Below are 25393 nucleotides of genomic sequence, written 5' to 3'. Positions count from 1 at the left end.
GCTGCACGTGACGTCAGCTTAAGTAACACCAGCGGGCTGTTGGCGCCGCAGTAGGTCACCAGTGCACTCTGAGATATCAAAATCCCTCCATGTTTGGCGCTTCGTGTTGCATTAACTAGAGGCCATTAAGGAAGAGTCAGTTCACACATTTTATTGACCAATGTCACACACACGTCAGAGGACAAACAGAAGATACGCAGCATGACAAAACATTCAAGGCAAATTAGTAAGACAAATATTAACAAATAAACGGGGAGGAAGCTCCAACAGAGTCTTGCATCTGGATCTGGTGGTTGAAAGCGACAGGGGGCCTGAAGCGTTGCAGTGCACTGGATGGGACACCGAGCTGAGCAAACTGGGAGGGCAGGGGGTGGTCAACAACAACAACTATTTCCCCTCCCTGTGATATCGCCCTGGGGTGTGGGTGTGCCCTTGTTAAATTTTACGACTTGGAGGAACCTCTGAATCAGACGATAGCTTTAAAATAACACACCCAAAAGAGATTTTGGCAATCTTTAGGAGGGAATATCCTCTAATTGTGCAGAGAAATGAGAGCAAACCTTAAACCACCAATAACCAGGAAGACAACAGGATACAAGACACAAGGTGTCAGGTGACAATAAAACATCCAGACCCAGGGGCGGGTTAAGCTGCAGCATGGGCCTCTGTGACAGTCACAAGAGAGCGACACTAATTAGAATGTTAAAAGGTGACCTTAAACTATTTGAGGTGGACTGCTTTGCAAACACAAACACACCCCAAATATAATGAATGCTACTGAAAAGCTGCACTCATGAGGAGCAATTGTGATGAGGGCTTGTTACTGGAACCTGCATGAAATGTAAAGTGTGTTTGAATCCGCACACATTGAGAGTTGCCCCACCTGAATGTGTGTCAGAAGTAACTGTACATCCTTACACTGCTCCCTCCTTGATTCCTCCGTGGAGTGGAAGAATACACCTGCTAGAACTCCCTCCTTCCTCAACCTCTTGTGTCACTCCAGTTGCCTCATGTAGCCACAAACTGTCAGTTTTGAACCTTTTCATCTTTCTCACATGCATCCTTTGTGTGAGACCGACAGAGAAAGTAAGCTATCTGCCACATTCATCTCCACAGGGGGAAATGTATATTACCGTAACATCTCTCTGTATTTCTGCATAACAAAGCTGATGCAATATTGCTGTGCTGTGGAACTTTAACTAACCAGACAGTGAATTATGATATTTGCATTGTACATGGCTACTGCTCATGTAGCTCCAAAGTGTGTGTGTATGCGTGTGTGTGTGCGTGTGTGTGTGTGTGTGTGTGTGTGTGCGTGTGTGTGTGTGTGTGTGTGTGTGTGTGTGTGTGTGTGTGTGTGTGTGTATGTGCGTGTAGGTGTGTGAAAGAGAAAGATAAAGAGAGAGAGAGGGGACGGGGGGGGGGGGCAGGGGTCAACAAAGTGCACTCTTTGGGAAGCAAAGCCACTGAGACATTCAAGAACATGGTGGTGCATTTTCAGCAAACTGAATGCAAATATGTGTGAAAGGTGTCGTTCAAATGGGCAAAAGTGTTGAGGTTCAGGACAGCTCTGCCCAGACTCATGCCTCTTCTTGGGGGATCATCACTGCTGGCTAACCCCCATCTGCTGGTGGTCGGGCCCAGGTTCCCCCTCCATGTCAGCGTGGTAGTGCTCAAAACTATCATCTTCGATGTCTGGAAGACCTAGCAGCTAATAGAAGGAGAAATAGGAAGAATGCTATATTAGAGTCTTTGTTTTGAGGGAACTTAAGTTGCACATGTCCAGCCCTTCATTTTCAAAGTGGGAGTAGTTTTACAGTTTAAAAAAAAAAAAAAGTAACATTTCTCTCATCTCTTATAATTTGCCTTTTGCAGCCAAAAGCAACAACTGTAAACCAACTATGTGGCAATTATTGGATTTAATCATTTAAAGCTGTGTTTTTGGGAGATTAATAATTGCTGGAATGGGAGTTTAATCAGAAACTGTACACATCTGTTTCCATTATACACTATTGTTAATATATTATTTATTTTTCCAAAAGGAGAGCAGTTTGACTTTTATGCTATCAGAAAATCTATTGTGAGCATGTACAGTTTGGCAAGAAGGTAGAAATGACACATTTGAAACTTTGTTAAAGGTCTTTGTTAAACAATGCATGGCAGAAAATAAGAAAAAGGTTAGGTCTTCTTTAAATATCTCCACTACACTTTCATGATCATAAATGAATTGATGCCTTGTTTCTCGGCTAACTCTGATAACGTATTCCTTATCAGATAGAAAATTACTGTAAATTGTACTTCAGTAAAGAAATTTAAATGAGAAACTTGATGTCTCTGTCATGTTTGTACAACAAATATGAAGCTAAAGCTAATTGAGTTAGCTTAGCTTAGCATTATACTGTAAACAAGCTAGGTTGTCTCTTTAAATAGTGGTTTAAAAAAACAAAAAACCTTGAAAGCTAATAAATAAAAACGTTTGCTTAACCAACAGAAAAGTTGTTTTTATGGGAAGTTATGTGCTGACTAGTTATAGCCACTCATTTTGTTTCCATAAAGTTGCCAGACAACCAGATAAGACCATAAAAGTTACTGTCCCCATTACATAAGGTGTTCATTGGTGAGCTCTGAGCTGGCAGATTTTGTATCCCCTGGCCAGCAACTGTAAAAGTAAAATAAAAACCCCTTCAAAACCTTTGAAAACGCCAAACAGCAGGAAAATTCTTAAAGTTCATATAAAGCCTTGAATCATGGCTTCCTGTGACTTTCATGTGCTATGAGATAAGCAAGGCAGTGCTGAAATATCATATGTCTGAGTCAGGGCCAGCTGAGTTCAACATGACGTTTTCACAGTAGCAGAGAGAACAGAATGTTGTGGGGGCTGTTAAACAGTTAAAGTTTGCTGCGCTGTGGCTGAAGAAGTGTGTTAAAATGTAAACCGTGACTCTCGGAGCGCCAAGCCTTTTGTATCCTTACAGGCCTGAAGGACGTGAAAACCTTCTCCAACACCTCCAGCAGAGTCTTCTTCCCACAGGAGGAGATGTAATCCTGGGCCAGCTGGAGAAAAGGAAGGCAGTCCTCGCTCTCACTCCACACATGCTACACGCAGAAATACACACACACACAAACACACGATTAGCATCTTTCTCGACAACCGTGGACAAATGAAACAATGCAAACAATTACGATGACAAGAAATGATTTTACAGGGCTTAAACACAGCATTTCATGTGATGAAATGGGTGCAGATAAGTGGGCCACACACTGACATACAATGATTTGATAAGTAAAGCTGAGGCAGGGGTGGTGCAGCGTGGGAAAAAAGAACAAAAATGAAACCTGATAAACCAAAGATATTTCATGAAGGACAAATAGTCATTTAGACATATAGTGGACAGAGAAGTCCAAGTGACATGAAATGGTGAGAGCAAACTACGAGCTAAAGAAAAAATTCTAAATGTGATGACTGAATCAGAAATCAATCATTCATCATAGAATAGAATAGATTTCTAGACCTTTACACAGTACTGCCCAGCATAAATGAGCATTTCCTGTAAGGAAGCAATGTGTCATACTGAGTCAAAGAATACATGATTACCTCATAATGATCTTACTTTATCTAATTTGTGTATTTTATTTTTACCTTTACACTTTTCGTGCAGGACTTGATGTTCTATATTATCTACATTATTATCTTTTAAAACAAAGAGTAAAATGAGTCCATACACATGCAAGTAGACGACACAGTAATTTCGCGCAAACTTTACCTTAAGTGACCCAGTCTGCTTGTCTGTTCATTGTGATGAGAACAGTTTTAACTTCAAAGCTCAGACGAGAATCAGAAAAGGAAACAAGTGTGCTATCGGTCAATAAAACAGCACTGAGTAAGGGTCAGTTGCTATCAAATGCAAGAGTTCTGATCAGATTAAATTCAACTTCCTCAATCAGGACCAGTGTGTGCGACCCACTCACAGCTTTTTACAGGAACTGTTAGATAAACACAGCTGTGTGTGATAGGCCACTGGAGTGATGTTACTTTGCTTACTTTACTGTTGTTTAATTGGAGTCTAAAGGCCGCACTGTTTGGTTATGTATTAGCTATTAGGGGTGCCCAGTCAAGCGTGTAGAACAACAGGCAGGTGTAACCCAGCTCTGAAACTCATGATTTCAGATGTTGTACATGAGGAACTTGTTTTGGATTATGGTAAAGTGGAAGGTCTGAAATTGTTGTAATGTGAAATGTAATGATATTTTAACAGATTTTTTTTACATCACGGGATTCAAATAATTCTTTCAAAAGCTTTTTAATCCTAAAATACTCCAAACTGTGCACATAAGCCATAACAGTAAAATGCCTAATACACAGGTTTTCAAATTGTGAAGCAGTCCTCTTCAGGGGGGCCTCCAAACTGTTTCAGGCTCAGGTATAGAATTAGGGAAATATTACAATAGTTATCGAATAATCAACTTCAACTTCTGTGGTGTTAATGAGCCCAGACACATTATTTCTGGGGGAATTTCACTTTTTTTCCCAAAGTCCCGATCAAAATTAATACCTAAGGACAGACAATTTACGTATTTAGTGCGTGTACATAAATTGATACATGTTGCTATTTTGCTCGCCTGACTCTCGAGTGTTTGTGGGAATAAACAGCCCAATCATAATCCAGGAACTGAGTAAAGCTTAGCAGAAAAATACTTTATCTGAACTGCCTGAAACCCCCTCCTTGATATGCAAGGATGCCTATCTAAGTATGGAGACACACCTACACAAGGAAGTCCTGATAGTGACATGAAAAGGAAATAAAACTATCTGCAGTCTGTAAACATATTACTACAGTTTTGCAGATGGAGTTACTGGCAGTCTCTCTATCTAACTGCTCAGGGGTTGTTGCTCCAGTTTTGCCACTGATGGACAGACTGTCACATGAGTACGTGTTTTCACTTCACAAGCTAACCTCATTGACCATCAAATTATGAGCAGAGAAACAGCTGAAAAGCCATTTGTCATAATTGTTGTGCTTTTTCAGCAGCTAAACACTGTTTCACATGACCCGGATGGCTTCAAACTACTGCAATAGCCTGACGGGGAATTTAAAAAAGGTGGAAAAACCAGTGTGCATTCAACTCATGGAAACAAAAAGCAAGTCCTCAGTCCTTCACTATTCAGGTGAAGACATGTTTTTAGGTTTGTTTAGATGCCATATTGCATTAATGCATTCACTTGCTGTGATGGTGTCTTTTATTTGTACAAGAAGTGAATTCTAACTTCAGGGTATTGTCTCAACACTCAAACTCGGGGGAGTGTGTCGTGGAGGATCAGATTTAGTCACAATACCAAAATTAATTAGCAGATCATGCACTCAGCCACACAATTCAACATGTCCAGGTAATTTCCATCTTCCTTCTCCTTTTCTTTTCTCTGTGTCCACCTTTCTCCATCAGATTTGTTCAGCCAAACAAATCAAAAACTAACCGGAGAGTGCACTCTCAAACCAAAGATAGCAACATAGCAGAACATACCTTCACATTCTCAACAGGATCTTAAATAAGGCTGTTCTACATCCAAACATGTCCCCATGGGGTGTTTGGTGGTGCAGGCCAAAATGACCTATAATCACATTTTTAAATTATGGGAGCTCTGGTGGCTGTGAGAGCAGCTGCAACTTAAGAGTAAAATTGCTGTCCATGAAGCTGACGGTCACACAGTAAAAATAATGTATTTCAGCCCCAAACATAATCGTCTCCTTACCATAAACAAGAGACATTATTGCCTAAACCCAACCAGAAAGTGACGAAAAAGTGTTTTGGTAAAGTGTTGCAGGTAAAAAGCCTGTTGTCACATGTTGGTCTTGAACATGCATCATTAAAGCATGAACCCGCCTCCTTATGAGGATTCTGTGGCTTTTTGAAGGACAGTCTTGTAAAAGACGTCAGCTCTGATGTGGAAATGCTCGTGTGTCATATCTCTGTACAGGACGCCATTATGGCGTCATATTTATGGGTATGAACAAATAACCTGCCTGACCGTTTCAGTTGGAGGATTTGTTCCTTTCCAACGGTGTAAATTTTAATGGGTTGTGACAACCAACTCATATTCACTTGTCGTAATTAAAAACTTTTTTTAGATCTGTGAGGAAGGAAAAATTAAATATACGGTGTTCCTTTAATGTTCAATGCAACTCTATCACACATATTAATGTAAATATTGATATATTTGTTACTGTATACTTATTGCACAGTTATATTGTTTTTTCATGTCACCTTTAACATGTAAAGGCCTTAAGTTTACAGGAAGTTAAGGTGATGTCCTCTGTAGTCCCTTAAAGAGCTGTTTGAGAGTTCACATCACAACCTATATAAAGACAGAGCCACAATCACTGCTTTATGGACTACAGTTTTGAGGCACTGAGCTTGGCACTTGGCCATCGCCATGTTGGTTTTGAGAGACTGCACGCAGAGTTTGGATTTAATCTGATTTGAAAACCCGAGGATGCCCTTAAAGTCGTGACTTTTTATCAGTGTAGCCATGCCCCGAAGCATAATCAACAATCCTTAAAAGGGCCATAATCTACACTCTAAGCATCCTGTCATATAGAATAAGAGTTTGAGTTTAAGACATAAAATCATGGGGGGAAATGTATTGATGTTACAATTCAAGAGAGAAGCAGTGAAAATGAAGGTTTATGGCACTCCTGCAGATGCTTCACGCTTCAGACCCAGAGGCTACATCCATCTTTCATGCACAGTCTCACATTTAAACATGGTTTCAGAGCTAAGTTTAGAACTTGGTTTTAAGTAGATTTAAACTAAGAACTGTGGTTAGGCACTTGGTGTTGTGAATGAGAAAAAGGCATATGAGATGCCCTTCTGATAGCAATATTAATGGAGGGAGAATAACTAGATTTTAAGAGTCCTGCAGAGTGACAGGTAGTTATTCTACTTGATTTGAGAGTGCACAGCCGACAGAGAACTGTGGCCGTATGGGTGTGTGTGGGCAGTGTGTGTATCTCTGCACTCATGAGTGAAAGGGCTGTAACAACTGAGAAGGATTAGATTACGCAGCAGCAGAAAGGTTTGAGTTGAGAGGTAGATAATGACAAAGAAGAGGGAGGAAGATGGAAAAAGAAGTTGGTGCTAGGAGACAGCAAATAATGTATCAAAGTACTTGCTGCACGTGTGTTCGTTAGATAAAGCTCTGCCGCATTTTTCTTTGACGACATCCTCATTAGGAGGGCTTCATTGTGCCGATTAAATGTTTTGCTATTTTTCAGCAAAACAAAACAAACTGCTGCGTTGCTGCCCTGCTGTTTGTGGGACAGTCCAGATAAAGCGTGCAAAGACAACATAGGCACGGTCTCTGTGACATAATGTGTTATTGACTGAACAGACGCCCTGACTCCTGGGTCATCTCCATCTGCTCCCGCCCTGTTGGCCGTATCACCAGAGGAGGGAGGAGGGAGTAGCAATGAGGGCGGGTCTTTTCTCTTGGGGCTTTAGGACTCATAACGCCACCACTGCACCACACTCTATAGGATAAAGCAAGCTATTACAAAATGGCTTGTGAATAATAATCAAAGCTATGCTGCGATGAGTGATGTGAATTTTAACGGCCTACAGAGTTTACGTTTAACAACACAGACCGAATAAGAACTTTTCTTTCTGAGGATGATTCTGATGTCGTCCAAAGCCTGAACATGTGGCTTTTTCCTAATGGAAAATGAATACAATGAAGGGATCTGATATTTGACCACAGTAAAAAGCCTATCATGTTAAGAGATTTGATTAATTAAGTAATCTTGTTGTCAAATAGTTTGCTGTAGCTCAGGAGGTGGACTGGTTGGATTTTAACCTCAAGATCGCTGGTTTGATCTGTCCTGTCTATATTCATGGGCAAGATGTTTGACCCCCATTTTTTTCTAAATCATAATTTGCTTTTTAATAAAAACATCTGCCAAATGAATGTAATGAAACATCAACAAAAAACCTGCAGACCATGTCTCGGTCTACAAACATTTCTAATAAGGGGCAGGTTAAGTTTGGACAGGTTTGTGCAAGAAAACTCAATAACAATTCTATTCTAAAACAATTCTAAAACAATAATTCACAACAATTCGGTGCCACAACAATAATAATAATTCTAAAACAAATGCAAAATTTTCACATGGGAAGTCAGAATTCTGAGATACTGAGCGAGAATTGAGAGATAGTATCTAAAGACTTTTTAACATTAAGTCGGAATATTGAGAAATTCATCCATAAAGGTTCATGTCAAAACTGTGAGCTGCCTGCATTATGAAATGCAATGTCATAATTCAGAGATACTATATTAGAAATGCTAACCTTGAATTTTTCAGATGCTAAGTCAGAATTCTGCGAAACTATATCGGAAAAGTTCATCTCCAATCTCTTGAGTCTGAGATGAATTCTGAGATAAAAGGAAAGGGAAATGTCATGTTTAGGGATAGTAGCTCAGAAGCTCAGAAAGTCAGACATTCTAATTTCAAAATCTTTGGGTATGAATTTTGATATTTAACATAGGGGATGTTTTCTTAAGCACAGTGGGATTTTCCCTGTCTAGTATTTTTGGTCTTTGTCTTCACATAGTGGATCAGCTGTAGGGGAGAGGTAGCCATCAATCTTCCTCTCTAAAACATATATTTCATTTGATTTCAGAGGCCCCTTTTTTGTTTTAAATTTTTCACAAGGTTGTGGAGAACCCTCACTTTTCAAGTTTTCGGCCCGCTGTTAACCCGGTCAGCTTGATAGTGTTGCCATCACATGCAGTTACTGCTGATAATTCTAAAAGAGGCTTTGCCCACAAACATAAAATGACATCATACCCTCCCCTCTTCGCCCTTAAGCCCCCCTCCTCTTTTCTCACACGCCCATAAACTGTAAAACCGGGACTAACCGACACAACCCCACCTCTAACCCAGCTTCGACACACCTTCGAGAACACACACACACACACACACACACACACACACACACATAGAGCTTGAGGCCCTGCAGCAGCTCACTTACAAAGCTGTCGGTACCTCCGGGACACAACACGTAGAAGGAGACCCCGGGCTCTGCGTAAAAGTCCAGCCGCCTCTCGTCGTTCTCCTCGGCGAATATGAGGTCGAACGGGTTCCCGGAGCACCACTTCTCCGCCGCATCCACCAGATGCTTGAACTCCATCCTCTGTTATCCGGTCTGCGGTGTCCCTGGCTCCGGAGATTGATTTCTATCTCTCTAGCCGTCGTGGCGATGATGCTAAAGACACAAATAACAGCTGATCGAACGGCAGCATCAGCAGCCTCCTTACAGCATCTCCTCTACTGCACCCTCTGCATGGCCCGGGAATAAAGATAACGCTGCTTGTGCACGGATCCTACCGGGGACTGGTGTTCATCCGATCTCAAAGCCCCATTCCTCTCTTCCTCCCCACGTTATGAAATCAGACCGTCGGTCGCATGCATGCATACGCAGGAGGACGCTGGAAAAAACGCGATGACGAACAGCGAGGCCGGGCAGCCGTCCATCTCCGAGGTGCTTACGGGCCAATCTCCAAGTTTCTGTCAGATAGATTACTGTAACATTTTAACCTGGTGAAATCATCTGCGAAGCCACGGGACTGATATAAATGCCGATACAACATATAAAATAAACCCCAAAAGAGTACGACATACTGAATCGACAAAAAAAAAAAAAGAGTCACTTAAGCATCTGCGCACAAAATCACAGAAAATGATGCACCCAGTTTTACTACTTGTGTTTATAGGAGCAGTGTTTTAGCTATGTGTCGAGGCGTGCGTTTAAACTAATTTTGAATCTGCTTAGAATGCGAATGGGCTTTGAAAGTTTGTCAGAACTTAGGTCATTGGCCAGTTCTTGAATCGGAATGGGCCTAATTTGAATATTTTCTAGTATAATAGCCTTCTTTAATTATAAGAAATAAATAAAACCCCTAGTTATCAAATAATAACTCATAACCTTACCCCAGTGAGTGATGGGAAAGAATACAAATAGCCTACATTTACTCGTAAACTAAGTACTTCCGGTGATAAAGTGTGCGTTTATATCTGCTGGCATCAAACTATCGTCTTTTAGTTTTTTGGACACACACATAAAAACAAAAACAATTTTAGACATCTTTTCTGGTGGGAACCACTTCTGAACAAAAACACTGTCTGCCGTGTTTATATAAAGCCAGCTTGCTGCCATTTTCCAGCCTGACCCTCCCTGCTCCCTGGAGTCTTCGCCAGTGCCACCAGAGGGCGAGTGGAACCGCTGAGGCCCCGCGTTGGCGCTCCAGCAAGCTGGGAAGAAGTAGATCCCAATGCACCAGAAAAGGTTCTCTTCAAAATAAGAGTGATTTGGGAATTTTTTGGTAGATTTAGTATTATTAAGGATCAATAAAGTACGAGATATGAATGCATGTGTGCCTTTGAATGGTTGGATTATTAGGCCTATGCCTCCTGGGTGTGTTTTGTAGGGCTATCTTTATGTTTCGAGTCTCTGACTAATATTTGTTGCTTATTATTTCTAAACTTTGGTCCTGCATAGATTTGTTAACATTTGATTAACTTCCGAACTTGCTAATAGCATCAATACGTGAATGCAAGAAGCTCTCTGCTTCAGTTTGATTCTGTGTTGGACTTGAACTGGCCTCAAAACAGGCCACGGTCTCATAATTAAAGCTTGACAAGTCATACCTTAGAGACCCTTTAGGGAACATTTGATTTCTGAGCGCTCAATTTGCAGAGACTGACCTTCCTCTTAAACCTGTGAGAGGTGACGCAAAACCTGATATTTACTTTGAAAGTACGAACCAGAAGTGGTCCCATTGCTCATCAAATCTAGTTTGATGCTTTTTTTTTTTCTTATACTCTCCGTCCGCTGTCGGTCCTTGAGGTTATGGTCTTTTGCTGTATGTTTTGGATCACCCTGCGGCTCTGCAGACCCTGTCACCTCCGCTTCTTCTTACGCGCTTTATCCTCCAACGGCTTGAAGCATGCAGTGCGCTCTGCGTAAAGGTTAGACAGGGCGGATCACTCTGCCATTCAGCACCCCGGGACCGAGCTTTGTTTGCACCGAAGACCCCCGCTTCTTTGCCAAAAAAAAAAATATATTCCGAAGATGGAACGAAATGGCAATAACTGTGAGGAGGACTCGCAGTGTGCTGAGGAGGAAGAAGAGGTGGACCCCAGAATCCAGGTGAGACAGAAAAACGGGTCCAGATGTGGTACGACTGGGATAACAATTGTCCAGTGAATAGAACTACCCAGATGTGTGTAATCTTGTTTATACATAGAATTTGCTGTGCACAGACCATTGAAATGTGATAGAACATTAGATTAACATATGATCACTGTAGAACACTGTATCAGCCAACTTAAAATAAGTAATTGTCAGCTGAATGTGGTTAAATGCTCCAGTGTGAGTAGATGCTCAGTGCAGCAGGCTGTCTGCACAGTAATTTGGTAAACAGAAGTCACACAGTTTAGCCTCTCCATATACAATCTGATTTAACAGTCCTGCTGGTCTCTGCGTTTCCCCACGCATGCCGTGTTTTCTGTAAACAGGGAGAACTGGAGAAGTTGAACCAGTCTACAGATGACATCAACCGCTGGGAGAGTGAGCTGGAGGTAAGACAAAGCACCAACACTGTGGTAGTGATCATTTCTGCGTCTCCCCTGTTGTGGGTAAATGCTTGCAACCTTGGCTGAGCAGGGGGAACCTTTAAGTCATAGTTTTCAGTCTTGAAATCCAATGTTTTACTCTAAATAAGTGAGAAATCCTTTTGGCTCCTCTTGTTTCCAGTGTGATTTTGTTTTTTTCCAGGCTCACCTAGCAACAGCGTCACTGCTTTGAAAGAGTTCACATGGAATGACTTAGGAAAATGTACATTTTTCATCCATGTGATAAAAGGAAAATAAGGAAAATGTGGAAAAAGTGAAGTGGGGAATCTAGTTCCTGCACTGTATAAACCCAAACCTCTACACGAGTTATAAATTAGATATTTCAGTGGCACATTTGGAGCATTCTGAATCCTAAGTGCCCTGTAACAGCCCCCGCCTTGTTTTAAAGACACAAATCAAATACTTTTAAAGAGGAAGAAGGCTGTAAAATCAAGTGAAGTACCAGAGAGAGATTGATGCTTAATAAAGGGGGCTTTTATTGCGCTTTGCTTGCATTCAGATGTGTGCTAGCTGGGATAGTGTTCGACAAAGCTCAAACATTCCAGAGCCAGGCCGCAGTTTTCCTTATCCTAAAAGTTGGCCTCTTCTGTTTCTCATTAGATCTACATTCACATCCAAACTCCTGAAACCACAGCTGGAATAAGCACAACACCCCAGAGTGAGACAGATGAATTGTGTAACATTTATATTATTCCTGTTTTCTAGTCGAATATTGGACCTTTGCCATTTTTTTTTTGTGAAGCTTTCCACAATAAGATGTGTCTGAATGACTAATATAAATAAAGAAACCAATTATTGGGGAAGCAAAATGTATGTAAAGGTCTCAAGAATGTTGGAAGAGCTGCTGGCAAGTTTTCCAGTCTGAAATTGATTAAAGTTGGTGTAGAGTAGATTGAGAGGATTCAGGAAAAGGTCCAGCAGTGAGGTTAAATCCATGCTCATTGTGTGTGACTCCGTGTTGGCAACACAACCCTAAACCTCCTGTGTGCCCTGACAGAGATATAAGACTGCGTGTGTGCCACAGGCAGAAGCATAAAAATCCAGCAGAGTGTATCTGCGTGCAGCAACTTACAGGATTTGCCTCCTGGATTCGGTGCCCCGTCACAATCTCAATGAAGGAGAGGGAGGTCAGGAAATGCTATGATGTCACAGGAAGTGGGCTTCCTGCAGCACAATCTCCCTTTTCCCTCGTTAACCTCTCATTTATTTCTCCGTCAGTTGTGCGAACAGGATGCAGGTGCTACCTTTCAACCCCCTGTTCTGCAAATTGCGGCCCACATAGACACACAGACGCAACTTCCCCAAAGCAGATATACACACGTTGACCGGCGCACAAACAGAGGCCTGATTCGGTAAATCTGATCAGAAGATATCTATGAATAGCAAGTATGATATCACGTTGCCACATCCTTTAATACTGTGCTATTTCTTACAAGCAGGAGTTCTTCATTACCAAAAAAAAATGTAAAAGGTTGATCAACCACCCTGAGTGCAGTAACACCCAAAGGAACAAAGAAAAATGGATGAGATACTGTCCAGCTGTGTATGGTAACACCTGCATTTATGTTTGGGTAATAGTTCAGTGAAGAATTGAAATGGAGGAGTTTCTTTCCGGTGCCAAATTTATCAGGGCCAGCTAGAGGAAGGCTGTGGCTTCTGATGAACTTATTACACACTAGAGATAATGCAGCCTCACAAGTGACTTAGTGAGGCTGCACTCAGACACAAGGGTGCTTTCAGCTAAATGCTAACGCCAGCAAGATAATGTGCTCACAGGGAGCGACCAGCAGCGTGCTCAGTTGACTGTGTATGACCTAACATGTTTGTATGCTTCTTTCTGCATGTTTGCATGCGCACAGGACTGCCGTCAGAGGTTCCGCGCGGTGCTGGTGGAAGCAACGGTGAAGTTAGATGAGCTGGTGAAGAGAATCGGGCGAGCTGTGGAGGACTCCAAACCCTACTGGGAAGCCCGCAAAGTGGCAAGACAGGTACACACACACACACTCCCACCCGTTCACACATAAGCTTGCTGGAGGGACTCTGAGGTTGGCAAACAGAGATTGTGAGCGCAGGCTTACTGAGGATTAGCGATGAGAAGTTTAAAGAGCTCCGCTTATATCTACTTAAAGGGAGCAGTCACGTGGTGTCTATTTTTAAACCCAGTCTCACCTCTGATTCCCAAGCTAGTGTCGTTGAGAGGACAGTTGACAGACTTGTAGCATATTTCATTTCATTTTTGCTTTAATTCAATGCTTCTGGGAGGGTGCAGGTAGTTACCAAGTAGAGCAACTTCCCCAGTGGTTGGAACTCCAAACTGTGCAGTTCCCCCTGCAGTGAGTTGTGTGCTTTTTGGTCTAAATGTTTCAGCTTGTCATGGGTTTGATCTGATTGGATATCAACAAAAATGTAGACGTCCAGCAGCCCCCCCCCCCCATCCCAGCCAATGATTTAGAGGCACTGAGTCATACTTCAAAAGGCTGACATTTGTGTGTCAGAGCTGAGCTGAAATAGATTGAGTATTTATGTTTGTGCCAGCGTGCGTGCGCGTGTCTGTGTTCTTGCTTACCTCTTGTTGCAATATGACAGACGAGCAGCTACCGGCATCACTGCTGATGGTCACACAAGGGGGCTTGGGATTACGGGGAGGTTTTGATTTTTGATCGACCCCGCATTCATGTCACACGATCAAAAGTCTTCGGATTTGTGCACGCGTGTGGGGGTGTGAGTGGGTGTGTTTGGGACAGACCAAAGCTGATACGGGCCTCAAGTTAAACTGGCAAATTGTGTGGTTATGATTTATGGATGAATATTTAATATTTAAAACATGACCCATTTTAAAAGGATCCAGAGTTGCCCTGGTTGACCCTCCAGCACAAACACAAGCATTCACCAAAGTCCACCTACCCCCACACGTTAGCCAGTCTCATCACCCGCTGCCCCCCCTTCTTCCCCACATTCCGACAGACTTAGGGGAGGGTGGTGTGTAGGAATTTGCCTGTACTGTCCAATCTTTTTGTCCTTTTCACCCAGCAGTCTCTTACACCTCGCTGCCTGTCTGTCGGTCCCCACACTACCGCCCCCACCCGCCCCCACCTTCAGCCTGTGTTCCAGCCACCCCTCTTTACACTTTTGCCCCCCATCTCGCATGTGCACAAACTGTAAACAGAGTGAATTTCTAGAGACAAACGTGCCAGACTGGATAACTGTGTCTGAGACACGAATTGAAATGAGTCACTTGCATGGTGACACACACGCACGCACACACATCAGAAACATCCTTTAGCTGGGTGATATGAGGAGTCACAGGGAAGATCACGAGGTGACAGTGTCTCATGTTTGTTTGTTTTTGAGAGAAAATCATCATATTACATATTTCTTAGTAACACAAAATGTGGGCTCCATAACATCATGATTAACTTGTAACAAAGCCCATCACATGCATGCTGTCTGAAGCTCATTGGGCTTTGTGTCATAAACACAATGGGAAATTGTGCCCTCCAGCTTTGTTGGGTGTTACTCACAAGGATTTGTTGTCTCATTTTTTGTTTATTTTTTCTTTCATGTGGAAGTAAAAAAGTGGTGGAAACCCATAGTCACCTCGTTTGGTCAACAGTCAGAGCTGCAACTGAAACGTCATGAAAACACACTGACCCTGTATGAGAAAGGCTGCTCTGTTTAGGAAATCCAAGAATTTTAGTGCAGATCTGACATAAAAACAACAATGATGGATGATGCTTTAAAGAGTTTCGCTTCCTTTCCTGTTTCTGCCTGTTTTCTCATCAAATATCCATCGCCCCCCGTCTGTTTTCCTTCTTAACCTTCTCCTCGTAGAGTCTGGGAAATGGGTCACAATGAGATGCAAAAACGAGGGATTCATCTTTGCCAGTTTCTCAAGTGGTTATATTCCCTCTCCTCTAACCATGGATATTATTTCTAACCATTGTTGGATTGTGCTAGAATAAAACAGAGAAAAAAAAGGCTCAGGAGACGCCAGTTTTTTTGTTTTCTGTATTTTTCCTCTGATTGCTCAAGTCATTGTTGGAGGCTTTATCTTAAACATGGGGGTCATGGTACACAGGTTAATATGATGTCAATATACTGACAGGTTAACCTATAAAAGATACCCTTCCAGAACAGAAGCAGCTTGAGTGACTACAAAAATGTCTCTTTGGGGCCTCTCCTCAGTTTAATATCAAACCTGCCGCATGTAATTCCTATAGTTGTCATCTGCCTGGCACAGGCAAGGCCAGTTTCAATTCTACCATCTGGCATTCTACCAGAGCATATGAAGCCGCTCTGAGAATTGTCTGGTTCCTAGGCTGGATTTTCTTCAACAATTTGTTTGATATTGTGGACCACAGCTCTCAGTTTACTGTGAGCCCTCTTGTTGAGACGGTCCTACTGCCCAAACATAGCCACATGGCATTTGTTCATGCGGGCAGATACGGTCAATAAAGATGACAGCGTTTTATCACAATGTGTTTGTTTACATGTTATCAAGGCAAACAGCAGAGTGTGGGAGACAGTGTAAAAAGAATGTATTTTAACTCAAACAAGTGTGCACTTCTTCCCAATCCTTTTCAGATATGTAAACTAAATAAATCATGGTGTAGCTGCATTGTTGTGTATTCTGCTTCACATTTATATATACATATATATATATACTGTATATATATATATATATATGTCTGTATGTGTATTTCTTTCCTTTGGTTTTCTAATTCTTTTCCTACCGAAGACATGCCTAAATCTAACCAGGAAGTAACAGAAATGTTAGCGTTGCTGTCTTATTGACGGATCATATGTTGGTGTCGATCTCAAAAAGCTTAACACTCAGCTGCTCCACCCACTCCCCGCCTTTCCTCCGTATGAGGACTTTATTGCTTCTTAAACTAAAGGCTTGGAAACACTCATATGAGCTATAATTGCCACTTTTTTTCCATTTTTGGAGTACTTTACCGGACGCTGTTGTGAGCCATGACGAAAGGTGTGAACAAAACAACTTACATTTATAGAGCTAAAAGCAGACTAGAAAATACGTCAGAATATTTGAAAGCAATAGTGTGCAGAATGTATTGACAGCAGCGACTAGTGGCATAATTTACAAACTGCAAAAATTTAGTACCCCTACCTAAAGCCCAACTAGGTGGCAGCAAAAAAAAAGGAAAAGATGAGCTCTAGAGTTTTTGTTTGGTTTGTCCTTTCTGGGCTACTGTCAGAAGCAGTGCAAAATGGTGGAGGGTGAGGAGGAGCAGGACGAGTCACAATGTGTTTGGACATAAACTGATCATTTCTATGATAGTGAACATGCAGTGGTTCCCTTTTTTACTCTATTCTACACTAATAAAAAAAACATAGATATGAATTATACTGCAGTTCTGCCAATTACTTTAATGTTACACACTGGAACTGAGATGCAGATTTCAATAACTATATTTTAAATTACTTAAACGTTCCAGTGTCTACAGTATACAGAAGGCATTTTTGTGTGGAGCCCTTTTTGGGAGATGAATCTGTAATGACAATTAATTAATTAAAAATATGATTCTGTGCAAACGTCTTTAGCCAAAGCTCATAGCATTATATATTGTCAGGAAAAAAGAGAAAATGGTTTTATTGAAACATGTGCAGACTTAAATGAAAATACAGTATTCAAGGCAAAAACAGAGTTTTGTTAACACCATTGTAACAACGTTGAAACTCAATATTCAGTATGAGTGTCTTTATTAGACCCGTTACCATGCAATGTGCGTTGCTTCTGGCCTGAAAAGTAAAACGACTCACATTTTGCTTCTGGTTAAACTGTATTTTCCAAAGATGCAACTAAAGAAATGGGAACAAATTGTAGGCCTTAGAACAGACTAATAACAAAGTGCCTAAAGATGAAATTTAAACTCGGTTCTTTGATAAGTCGTCTGTTGTGTGTAGACAGTGCTAGTTAATTCCTTGAGTTAGGTGCTTTTCTATGCTTGTATGATTTAATCGATCAGTGTAAAGTGGTATAAAAAATTATTACTTTAAGCAAACTCTTGCTCCTTGGAAGCAAAATTGGAAGAAATTGCATCTTGGTTTTACTTTTACGAATACACAGTACATTTGGATTTCAAACAATAGATGGTCGAAACATAATGACTGGCTTAAGTTCACAGTTAAAGCTACAACAATAATATATTCAAAACAGCCAAGGGTAGAAACAAAAAGTGGACAAGTGAGTTTTTTTCCATTGTTATATACAGTCAAAACAAACAAGCAGTAGCCTATAGTTAAAACAGAGCAATAACCATTGTGAAAGACGGTATTCATAAAAAAGACAGAGGGTAATAAATGTCTGAAAAACAGTTGAAAAACATGAAATATTCACTTCAAATGTGTTGTGTGGTTCATGTGGTTCAACAATCCTTGTTTTTTAACTTGGAAATCTGAATCTTGTTTTATGCGAGGTATCACAGCCCGAACTAAGCCCTGCTCTGCTGCTTTGTTTTGATTTTCATATTGATCCCTTGAATATCAGACTTTTACCTAAACATAACGGTTCCGTTTGCATTAAAGAACATTTCTGAGATGTGTTACCCTCTCATTTTTGTTCCCCTATCATTTTTCTTTCTTTTACCTTTTTATTTTCCTTATTCTAATGGATTTTATCTTCTAAGAGAAAGGTCTTTATTGGATTGGAAATCTGATCAGTTACAGTAACTGCTTACTGTTGGCATTCAGCCAATAGCCTGACCTTTAACTCACGCCTGTTGGAGCGTAGCAAGTGGGTCCAAATATGTCCAGAGTGATGACAATAATTCCCCTATTGACTGCGACTGTGGGCAGGATGAGCCCACTAACAACATGTCAGATTTCCTTCGAGACAAATCCTCTGTTTGTCTATTGGATCAAGTCATGGCTGTCTCGCTCTGTATGAGTGTGTATGCAATAGCAAAATCTCCTTAGTCCCTCTTAGGCTGTCATGAAGAATCAACCATGGTTCCTGCAGAGGAAATGTAGGTCAAACATGCACACAGGCACAGAAACAGCGACAGCAGTGTAAGGGCTACAGCTGCATGGAGACTATTAAAGATGTAACATTTCTGCAACTTGCTTTAGATTTACAACCAAAAAGAAGATTTTAATTGGTTTCAGGCTTGCAACATGCTATGGATTGGGCCAACTGTCACTTTTTCAGTTTTAATGACACCCTAAAGAGGATATATTCTTTTGTGGATTTTGCCTTCTCCTCGATGTGTCATGTAGCTTTTTGTGCAAGTAAATGATCTGTAAAGTCACTCAGCACAAATCCACTTCAAGGGAAATTATCTCCCACAAAAGCCACTGACCTGAACGGCCTTGTTTGCAGTCCAGACTTTTCTTTTCTCACTTGTTTAAATCACCATGTTACAAATTTGTGTAACCCCTGCTGAGGGACCAGCTACCTTCATCCTCACCATTTCTGATCAGTCAGAGCAGATGGGACGTGGTGCCTTTAACAGACAGTCGCTAAAACAGAGCGTCTCAGACAGAGGGTGCTACATTCATGTACTGTATGAAAGAAATACTGTGTTTTTCTGAATATTAATGCAAGTAATCATATTCTAATTGAATGCCAAAGTAAAATATTGAAGCAGAAATGAGCACAATATGGGATCTTTAAGTGAATGGAGTTCCTTGCACTAAAATCCACTCCTTGAAAGTTGAACGGTATCTTTAAGTTGGATTCTTAGTTTCCAGTCTGCATAGAAGGAGCTTTAACTGTGGGCCATTTTCTCTCTGAACTGCAGGCTCAGGTTGAAGCCCAAAAAGCCACTCAGGAATTCCAGCGGGCAGTGGAGATCCTGAGGGCAGCCAAGGAGACCATCGCCCTGGCTGAGGAGAGGCTTCTGGAGGAGGACACCCGCCAGTTTGACTCTGCTTGGCAGGAAATGCTCAACCATGCCACACAGAGAGTAAGTACATTGTGCAACAAAACCAAAAATTACACAAACGTTCTGTCCTAACAGGAGGTGGCCAGTTGCAGTACTGACACTGACGAAAGCCTCCTTTCCGTCCTGACTGTTCCAGGTGATGGAGGCAGAGCAGGCGAGAACTCAGAGCGAAGCCGAACACAGAAAAACAGCAGCTAACTACAATTCCTGCATCAGCCACATGAGACAGCTGGAGAAGAAACTGAAGCGCTCCATCAACAAATCAAGGTCCGTGTTTTGTTGCTTCCGTTACGATAGAGTGGAAATGACTTTGCCCTGCTTGGGCCTACTAATATGTGAGCGGGTTTGTGTGGGAGAAATAGGGGCTCCATTTAAGTCATCTGATGCTGTCCAGATGTTTCATGTGTTGGTTGTGCAGTTTTGGGGTGTGCTTCCTTTGTAAGAGCCAAGGAATGTGAGTGCTCACAGAGGAGTGTTTTTCTTCTCACAGTTTCTCCTCTCTCAGTTTAACTTCTCTTTCTCCCCCTGCAGACCCTATTTTGAACTGAAAGCCAAATATTATCTACAGCTTGAGGTATGTATATTAGATAAGCAACTGGGTTTTTACAAATCTTTTGGCATGCTTATGATGAAGGGGCGACTTTGTGGGTTCTCCACCCACCACACTGAAATGTCTCATATTCAGTAACTCATGTCCAGGTGGACAGTTTACCTTCCATCTTATACTGAGGTCGACATTTTAATGTGTCTAGAATTTCAGTTTATGACTTTCAGTTAAGGGCTTTCAAAATGAACTGCAATGCCTTTAGCCCCATAAATGTATGCACTGTATAGACACACACACACACACATATATATATATATATATATATATATATATATATATATATATATATATATATATATATATATATATATACATATATATATATAATGACAATAAAGGCTATTCTATTCTATTCATCTGTACAGTACAGTGACAATCTTCCATCTCTATCAAGCTGTCAAGAATGGTGATGCGTGGCTGATGATTTGGCCTTGTTTTGAAGCCACATGACCTGGGCACCTTACAGTTACTGAGTCAGCCATGAACTCCTCTGTACACCAAATTATTCTAGTCCAGTGTGAGGCCATCTGACAGCTGAAGCTTGGCTGAAAGTGGCTCATGCCACAGAAAAAAAAGAAAAGAATCAAGGTTTTGAAATGATCCAGTTTAAATCCACACTTCAACCTATTGGGACCTGAGCAGAGCTGCACTTTTTTTACACATTTATAAAATCTTTGATAGAGAGGGTGTGTTTTTTCTTTTTCACATGACTGAGTAGCTGCTAAAGATCTGCTTGACTTGGCCATTTTAGCTCAAAGCTCCGCTGTTAAAATGGCCTTTTACTCATAGGAGTGACGACAAGCTTGGTCGTCTAAATGTCCTGCTTGTATAACTTTAGAAAACTTTCCTGTATTCCTTGAAGTATATCACTAATTTACACAGTTTTATTTATGTTTGTTGATTTATTTATTTATTCCCCCCCCCCCCTAGCAACTCAAGCGTCAGGTGGATGAACGTCAGGCCAAAGTTGTGGTCGCCAAAGCCGAGTACCGCACAGCGCTGCGCAACCTGGAGAGCATCTCAGAGGAGATCCATGCCCAGCGACGCTCCATCGCCATGGGAACCAGGGAGCAAGGCGTTGGTGCTGAGGGAGACGAAGACAACGAGGACATCGCCAACTTCAAGATGGAGTCAGACGGTCTGTCAAGTGAGTATGATTGGTACTTGAAGATTAGTAGTCACCCCCCTCATCAATCCACATTGAGTTTCTTTGTTTTGTCTTTTGTTTGTTTATTTAGTTGGTGCATCTGTGTGCCTGCATGTTCACAGTACATATCTGTGTGTGTGTATATGTGTTTCAGTGGTGTCAGTATCAATTGACGAAGAGGGCAGTCACAGCTCAGAGGAGGAGGCCGACACTCACACCACCTCCTCACACCAAGCAATGCCCTCCTCGCCTACCTCTTCTTGCTCCCATCCTCCACCCTCTGCCTCCACCCCTCTCGACGTGCCTTGCCCTTTCCCCTCCCCTTCACTCTACTCTCCCTGCTCCTACATCTCCTCCTCTCCCTCCTCCTCCTCCATTCTGTCCTCCTCATGTCCTGGTGGTCTGGGCTTAGTGAGCCACAGCAGCTCTCACGACCCAGACTCGGTGTGCGGTTCTGGGCACGCCTCACCTCTCCTGGGCCCTCGCAGCCAGTGCAGTGGAGCTTCCTCTCCAGACTGCGATCAGGAGAGAGGTGTGTGTCAAATTGACAGCTGGTTGACAAATGTTTGAAGAAGTCATTACATTTTTTTGGGAAGTAGTACAATACATGTTTTGTAACCTTGGGATATTTCTACAAAGATTTCTTTATAGAGGAATTCTCATTAACGTGTGCATTCACTCAGCACTTCCTATTCTATGCAAGCTGCGCCTTTTCACCATCCCACACACACACACACACACACACACACACACACACCGGTGAGCACACCGCAGTAGAATTAGAAGAGTCTTCCCATTCACAAACAGATATGTTTGAACAACAAACTGTCAGCACTTCAAAGTGTGTTAAGGTAAGGCCTAAGTTGCCCTGCTCAGTGTAATTTTTGCCTTTGGAAGATAGAGAGATCTGTAAATCTTTTACCCTGTTATCGAGAGGCCTTTTTAGTTTACCTGTAGCTAACAAATCCTTTCTGGAGCATAAAGTTGAGACGTTTTCTCAAATGAGCAAGTGTGGGATTGATAAGGTAAAAATGTGTTGTAATTTGCAAACAAAGCATTGCATATCACATCTAGAGTTGAATTACGTCATTGGTAAATGTTAAGACTTTATGTAGAATATTATTTTAAACAGAAAACATACAATAAAATGGGTAAAACAGTATCAAAGTATCACACTGTAAAAGTGTTTCTATAGAAGAAAAAAAATGGGAATACCATTTTTTCCCCTTTTAATCTAACTTGTAAAGTAGACATATAAAGTAAAATTTTAATAAAAAAAAATACTCTGGTTAAGCACAGGTAGCTCAAATATTTGCAGAAGAACACGAATCTGTATAGCAGTGCTGTGGGTATGCCTGGGCTATGCATCAGTGCCAGGGCTTGTTGTTGTTGGCTTCTGGTTGCTAAGTAGCTTATTCATTAACAAAAAACTTGAAAACTATGAGCTGGCAGTGAGTCGCAGGTGTTGTAAGATCAGAAAGTGGAAGAACAAATAAGCCAGGATGTGAGTGTCACGACTTCATCCACAAGCCCAAGATGGAGAGGCACTTTAGCTAGTTAGTTAGCTCTATTTTGGTGTTTCTCAAACATTTTTGACTCAATGCACAACCCTACATATAGCTATGCAAATCATCACAAATAACTCAAACTACTTAGCCTGTGCCAAATGCACAACAGTGTGTGATGACGCAGCTTGAGATTCACAAGTCTGGCAAGCCTGCGTTCTCTGTGATAGTTGTGTGGAACAAGGGTTCAGCATCGATAGGAAGTGGTTTTGGCTACTTTGCCTTTCTACTTTCTAACTGATAAGACCTCAAGCTGTTTTTCAGTTCAGATTTTTCGCATTACAAAAGGAGCCCTTGTACAACTGAAGCGTAAATTGTAGCACCGGGGTCGGTCAGTTTTCAGAACTGATCAAAGCTTTTGGTGGAGCACACATAGTCTCACATCTACAACTTATATTCTGCAATTTTCATATTAGGATCTGGAGATTTTCAAGCATGTCTAAAGCCCCAGTACTCAATCCTCTTTAGCTTTATTGTACAGACAGTTGGTGTGACCCTGGTTTACTTTGCAGATTGACCAACTAGTGCTCCTTCTCTTATTTTGTGTGTTCCAGGTGACAGAGCAGAAGGAGCGGAGTCCACATTAGAAGCCGGTCTGAACAAGCTAACCTTGACAGTAACACAAAAAGAAGAGGACTCAGAGGATGAGCAAGACCCCCATTACACTGACCCTGAGGACTCCTCTCCCAGCTCCGCCACTACCATTCTGCTACTCAACAGTGTCTAACGCTTCTTTTCGCGCCGGAAACATTGACTCTGCCCAGCTTCAAGCTTCAACATGGACTCACTGCCACAGAAGGATAAAGTGCCACTGAGAGCAACAGGACAGCAAGCTGCCCTCCCTCGTGACTCAGTCTCAGTGTTGTGTAAACATCAGTATTGTCCCATGAAAGGTGCTAAAGGTAGTGTATTTAATGTCAGTATACCCTTGTTGAACAAATTGTGAAACCATGTGGATATTGTAAACAAATTAGAGGAAAACATGTGTTCTCTATTTCACATCTGCAGTATTAGCACTAGTGTTATTGAGGGGTAGTGAGGACATTTCCCCAAACACCTCTTGTTTTCCACGACAAAGAACTGTTTGCAAATGGATGAGCTTTTCCTTGTTGTGTATTTACTAAGAGGCCATATCCCTCATCTTACGTGCCATAAAACTAAGACAAATCTTCTGTTCACACTCTAGAGGCTGTCAGTCATTTCAGCAATGGTGTAACTTGTCTTTAGCTATGCAGTGATGTGTCCAAGTTAATGTAGTAATCTTTCATTCATATTAACCTGCTACAGTTTGCACCACTAAAGGACATTTGGGCCTATTTACTTGTCCCACGTGAGGATCAAAATGGGACAGAAACTTGTTCTTTCTCTGCCTTTATTTTTGGAGTCCCACCCTTTTTGACTTATATCACTTTGAAAAGCATGTGGAGTCAATTTCAGAGAAATGTGAAGGAAGAAAGTCGAGCGCAAGCAGTACTCTGAGCACTAAACGCAAGAGACTTAAAATTTGACCTAACACTTTTTAGACAGATGGTCTTCCATTTGGATTCGTGAAAGACTGAGTGAATGTGTAACTGAGTGCAAAGTTCAAACTCCATTTTGAGGTAGTTTGTTTGTGTGGCTGAGTGAATCATTTTTTTTGAATGTGTGTTGTGTTTTTTGACCGATGTTTAAATATTACCCTGTAGTAGAAATACTCTAAATTTATACTCATGTATTCTTGCATATGAACTGTTTTGTGGTGACTGTTGTGTTTATAAGCAATAAACATGTGTTTCATGTAACTTTTAAATATGGAAAGTTCTCCTTTCACAACATTTCTTTTGCATTGAGGTCCACACTTTAACTCCAAGACATTGGGCCTCATGCAAGAAGCGTTCGTACGCACAGATTTGTTCTTAAATCGTCTGTACGAGTGATTTAAGAGAATTTGCGCATTCACCAATCTTTTCGTATTTTACGTTTTCTTTCAGGTACGAACAGAATTTACGAGTCATCCACACCTGTCGTAGGAGTTTCGTAAAATAGTCCGCTGTTATTCAAATCAAGTTTGCTTGACTAATGGATTGTATATTTAATTACTTTGAAGAAAACATAAATAAATATACATTATACCCCATAATTATGCTGACATTATTTTGTTTGACTTAAATTGTGCACTATTGAAGGTTCATTTGAATCTGTAACGGGAAGCGCAGTGGCTGTCTTGCTACTTTTGGATGCCTTAGTGCGTCAGGCTCTTGGAAGAGAGCGTGTGGAGACAGACGAATGGCTGACATCGCGATTAAGATTCCCAAGGACTGTGCTGCTACAAATATGCAGCTTCCTAGAGCCACGACTCCAGAGAGAAACACGCCGATCAAACCCAATTCCACACACGCCCACCATCCTTACCATCTTTGGATTTTTGCCCACTGGAACCTTTCAGAGGGAGATTGGAGACAGATCGGGTGTGTCCCAGTCCTCTGTGAGTCGTGCGCTCC

General features: G+C 41.6%; 2 protein-coding genes across 3 annotated transcripts; one reads left to right on the top strand and one right to left on the bottom strand.

Annotated features, from left to right (window-relative positions):
- Positions 1–136: 136 nt before the first annotated feature.
- Positions 137–14334, bottom strand: mturn (maturin, neural progenitor differentiation regulator homolog (Xenopus)). Of its 2 annotated transcripts, none has more exons than XM_075450408.1 (4): positions 14254–14334; positions 9025–9258; positions 2974–3096; positions 137–1711 (listed from the first exon to the last, which is right to left on the bottom strand). In XM_075450408.1, exons 2-4 carry the CDS (start codon positions 9181–9183, stop codon positions 1604–1606), a joined length of 390 nt encoding a protein of 129 aa, XP_075306523.1. In that variant the 5' UTR covers positions 9184–9258; positions 14254–14334; the 3' UTR covers positions 137–1603. The 2 variants fall into 2 exon arrangements, with proteins under 2 accessions (XP_075306523.1, XP_075306522.1); XM_075450407.1 differs by lacking the exon at positions 14254–14334 and adding an exon at positions 9381–9486.
- LOC142368280 (SH3 domain-binding protein 5-like) lies at positions 10849–24702 on the top strand. Its single transcript, XM_075450405.1, has 9 exons — positions 10849–11202; positions 11571–11633; positions 13547–13675; positions 19451–19615; positions 19731–19861; positions 20126–20168; positions 21132–21348; positions 21503–21880; positions 23468–24702. Exons 1-9 carry the CDS (start codon positions 11125–11127, stop codon positions 23638–23640), a joined length of 1377 nt encoding a protein of 458 aa, XP_075306520.1. The 5' UTR covers positions 10849–11124; the 3' UTR covers positions 23641–24702.
- The last annotated feature ends 691 nt before the right edge of the window (positions 24703–25393 follow it).

This window comes from Odontesthes bonariensis, chromosome 18 (assembly GCF_027942865.1).
Source record: "Odontesthes bonariensis isolate fOdoBon6 chromosome 18, fOdoBon6.hap1, whole genome shotgun sequence".
In the NCBI taxonomy this organism is placed as follows: domain Eukaryota; kingdom Metazoa; phylum Chordata; class Actinopteri; order Atheriniformes; family Atherinopsidae; genus Odontesthes; species Odontesthes bonariensis.
The sequence above is the reverse complement of the archived record's forward strand: the minus strand, read 5'-3'. Positions and strand labels throughout refer to the sequence as shown.

Excerpts from the sequence above, each read along its gene's own strand:
- mturn (XM_075450408.1), bottom strand. The coding sequence starts at position 9,183 with ATGGAGTTCAAGCATCTGGTGGATGCGGCGGAGAAGTGGTGCTCCGGG. Across the intron at positions 3,097-9,024 it reads CCGGAGGTACCGACAGCTTT|CATGTGTGGAGTGAGAGCGA; the intron begins GTAAGTGAGCTG and ends TTCTGCGTGTAG. Across the intron at positions 1,712-2,973 it reads TTTTCACGTCCTTCAGGCCT|CTGCTAGGTCTTCCAGACAT; the intron begins GTAAGGATACAA and ends TCCTTCTATTAG.
- LOC142368280 (XM_075450405.1), top strand. The coding sequence starts at position 11,125 with ATGGAACGAAATGGCAATAACTGTGAGGAGGACTCGCAGTGTGCTGAG. Across the intron at positions 13,676-19,450 it reads CCCGCAAAGTGGCAAGACAG|GCTCAGGTTGAAGCCCAAAA; the intron begins GTACACACACAC and ends TCTGAACTGCAG. Across the intron at positions 19,862-20,125 it reads CGCTCCATCAACAAATCAAG|ACCCTATTTTGAACTGAAAG; the intron begins GTCCGTGTTTTG and ends CTCCCCCTGCAG.